Here is a 3,482-nt window from a genome sequence, read left to right as displayed (position 1 = left end):
TCACGTTCTGTACGATCCCTACTGTTTCCTACAATTAGTACCTGTGCTGCTAACGCATAATAGCCTGAACGATAGAAGAAGTAGTGGGAAAAGTTCGGAAGATGACAAGGTTCAGAATGAGTAATGGTGACTTTGGTGACTGGCTATTGGATTAGATAAGGGATGAAGCAGCTTAGGTACATGTTTACGGATGAGACATCTTTAGATATATAAATGACATAAAAATATCTACGTGAATAACAGTTGTTATGTGTAGCCTGATCGATATCCGTTTGTTATTTTATAAATGTTAATGTTTCAAAGCGGACGTCACAATACCGTGAAAATCACTGCATACCCCGACCAACTATTGGTCCCCACCATGGTCGCGTCGTCCCCACTTTCCGGCCGTGGGTAAAAATATCTCAACCCTGATAACTTACAGACGGGTGATACCCGGTTCCGAATGTCTCTATACCGATAACGCCCAACGCCCTTCTCTCAGCTGGAAGAATCGTATATAAGAGCTGGTTTCTATCGAATGCAGCAGAGATCAAGCAGCATCACTAAAGAAGACGGGACAATCCGACAGGAATATCGCCGAAAATGAAGTGGATCGTGATAGTCCTTCTCTGTGCAGTCGCATACGCTCAAGAATTGTCAGATGCAGATCAATCTTCCGTGAGTATCTTCTTCTCGAAAGATTCATACGTACGTACAGGACGAGTCGTATATAAAATTGTTCATCAGTCATTTTATCGCGACAGAAATACACTTGAACGTGTCAATGTTCAAGTTAACGAATGCACTGTACGTATGCTTTAATAAAATCACTTAAAATCAGTAAACGACAAGTTATGACACGTATAACATCAGTAGTAATCAGTAGTGGCACTTCATTTTTTGTCTCATCGGTGCGTGTACAGAATTGTGTTTGCTAGCGTTATCATCTTATAAAATTCTTTACTAAAAACTTATCCGCGTAACATTTGGTCCAAGAACTTGCCTGGAGCTAATCCACGATATTGTAGTATTTCAATTGACCGATGGACCTCTTTGTCACAGGATTGGTATCGCTTCCGGCGAGAGGCCGATCCTCAAGGATCCATCACTTTGGACGCACAGAAACCTTTGAGTGGTCCAGACAGGCGACCATCCTTGGACTTAAATTACAATCAACGAGTCTACGACAGAAACGGAGCCAATGCAAACGCTTATGGCGGAGTCAACGTTCGTCCAGGACAGGCCGCGAGCCCGCATTTGGGCGTTAATTTCGGGAAAGACTACAGGAACGGACAACTCGGTGGATTCGTTCAAGGTCAACGCGGTCCTGGTGGCAGAATCTCCCCCAGCGCTGGGCTCCAAGGTAGCTGGAGGTTCAGGCGTGACGTGGACGAATCGATGTACCTGGGAGAAGAAGAGAAGCCTCGTTTCCGGCGAGAGGACAGCACTGGTTTAATAGCAAAAGATCTGGCCGGATCGAAGGACAATCCATCGGCGAGCATCGGCTGGAATCAGCGCGTCATCGAAAGAGACGGACTGACGGGGGACGTCTTTGGTGGCGCGAGGGTCACCTCGGGGAAAACTCCGAGTCCAGAATTCGGTGCCACCCTCAGAAAAGATTTCGACAGTGGACACGTCGGTGGATTCGCACGTTACGATAAAAATCCCCTCGGCAGCTTCTCGCCTTCTTACGGTGTCGACGGTACGTATACGTGACTAATTTTTATTATCAATAGTCGATCAGAGATTTCTGGGCAATGTTTCAAGAATGGTATTTAGATTTATTCTACGATCAGTCAAGCACTTTCGCCTGTACGTAGTCTTTCATACTTTCCGCACATGCCATTTTCTCAGGGATCGTACCAAGTCCGTGGTCCAAGTAAAATTGGACAGTTTTTATTTGAACCACGTTTGTCGATAGGATCCTACAAAACTGAGAACGGGTGGAGAACGGATTTGAGTGCTTCTGAGAGACGCGATCCATGGGGTAAATCGCAAAGCGTTGGCGCCGGGTTCGGGAGAGAGTTCAACAATGGAAATGGATACGCTGGTGTAATTACTGGTGCCCAGAAAAGTCCTTTTGGCGACTGGCAACCCTCTATTGGTGCGAACGTTGGAATGAAATGGTGACACGACACCGGTGTCTCTCGAATGTATATGATAAAAATCGTGGAATTAATATTGTGCCATTATCAGATCTAAAAACTTTCATCTGAGTAGTTAGATCATCGATTACATCGCCGATCGTCTCGATTATGTAAAACGTTTCTCTTCGATTGCACTCGTCTACTGTTAAGCGTTTAGACTATGAATCCGTTTTACTATCTGTACCTTCGACACGTTCGGTCGACCAATTATCACCTGTAACAACCAACCTATTATCGATTCGTTGAAATAAATCAGTTACAGTATAATAATGTCGTACACTGTTTTCTACTGGCCAAGGGCGAGGGTGAACGAACCTGCCGAGTGCAAGCGAACTCTGAATACGCCAGTTTGAATGTATGTAAGAGATCGCAATGGAACTAGAATGGCTAATCGAGCGAATCACGTCATTTACTGAATACTTATCGCGTGCCATTGAAAACTAAATTGCAAAAACGGTTCGAGAAAAAAATGCAATGCAAAGATTAAACGCGACGAAACGGTGTGAATAATGCTACTGTTCAGAGCACAGAATTCATTTTGACATTGACGATTTTAACCTTGCTCATACTTTGTATCGTCGAAACCTTTCCAACATGGAAAAATTCCGTAGTTCAAAGTTTATGAGAATGAGGACGTTTTAGGAGTTAAATAAAACTCAGATTTGAGCCAGACAATTTAAAGATATTTATTGGCTCGACAAAAATGATTAGGGGACAAAACCATGTGGCATAAAAAACCCCTTGAATGTATTGTATATTGACAAAAGAATCGATGAAAGTGCAAATGGTCAACTGTATGAATGTGTGTATATTGTGTTTTAAGAGCAATTGCACGTGGGGCAATTGCTCTACGGATCGTGTGTACGATCGCATTAATCGGCATCGAGCCGTCGTAATGAAAATCAGAGTGATTACATGAAGTAACCACTCACGGGTCATAAGTGACTATGACCGCGTCCCTCAGTATCGAACTGAGACAATGAATAAGTAGAGTGGTTACATGGAGTAACCAACTCACGGGTCGTAAATAATTACGACCGCGTCTTTCAGTATTGAACTGAGATCGTGTGCAATTAGAGTGGTTACATGGAGTAACCGACTCACGGGTTGTAAGTAATTACAACCGCGTCATTCAGTATGAAACTGAACCAAGGTAGAGTGGTTACATGGAGTAACCGACTCACGGGTTGTAAATAATTACAACCGCGTCATTCAGTATGAAACTGAACCAAGGTAGAGTGGTTACATGGAGTAACCGACTCACGGGTTGTAAGTAATTACAACCGCGTCATTCAGTATGAAACTGAACCAAGGTAGAGTGGTTACATGGAGTAACCGACTCACGGGTTGTAA

At 43.7% G+C, this 3,482-nt stretch overlaps 2 protein-coding genes across 2 annotated transcripts in view; one reads left to right on the top strand and one right to left on the bottom strand.

Moving 5' to 3' along the window:
- Positions 1-3,482, bottom strand: part of oys (lysophospholipid acyltransferase 6) — a 23,356-nt gene that overhangs the window by 13,227 nt on the left and 6,647 nt on the right. The window lies entirely within an intron of this gene.
- Positions 509-2,399, top strand: LOC108631631 (uncharacterized). The gene is made up of 3 exons (XM_018035697.2): positions 509-660; positions 1,045-1,684; positions 1,904-2,399. The coding sequence occupies exons 1-3, from the start codon at positions 586-588 to the stop codon at positions 2,110-2,112; spliced, it is 924 nt and encodes a 307-aa protein (XP_017891186.1). The 5' UTR covers positions 509-585; the 3' UTR covers positions 2,113-2,399.

Source organism: Ceratina calcarata, unplaced genomic scaffold (genome assembly GCF_001652005.2).
Source record: "Ceratina calcarata isolate Rehan_Ccalc_2016 unplaced genomic scaffold, ASM165200v1 scaffold92.2, whole genome shotgun sequence".
Lineage (NCBI taxonomy): Eukaryota > Metazoa > Arthropoda > Insecta > Hymenoptera > Apidae > Ceratina > Ceratina calcarata.
The sequence above is the reverse complement of the archived record's forward strand: the minus strand, read 5'-3'. Positions and strand labels throughout refer to the sequence as shown.

What these genes read in the sequence shown, in the direction of transcription:
- LOC108631631 (XM_018035697.2), top strand. Translation starts at nt 586, where the DNA reads ATGAAGTGGATCGTGATAGTCCTTCTCTGTGCAGTCGCATACGCTCAA. An exon ending in CAGATGCAGATCAATCTTCC is followed by an intron (nt 661 to 1,044) that starts GTGAGTATCTTC and finishes TCTTTGTCACAG; the next exon opens with GATTGGTATCGCTTCCGGCG. An exon ending in GCCTTCTTACGGTGTCGACG is followed by an intron (nt 1,685 to 1,903) that starts GTACGTATACGT and finishes GTTTGTCGATAG; the next exon opens with GATCCTACAAAACTGAGAAC.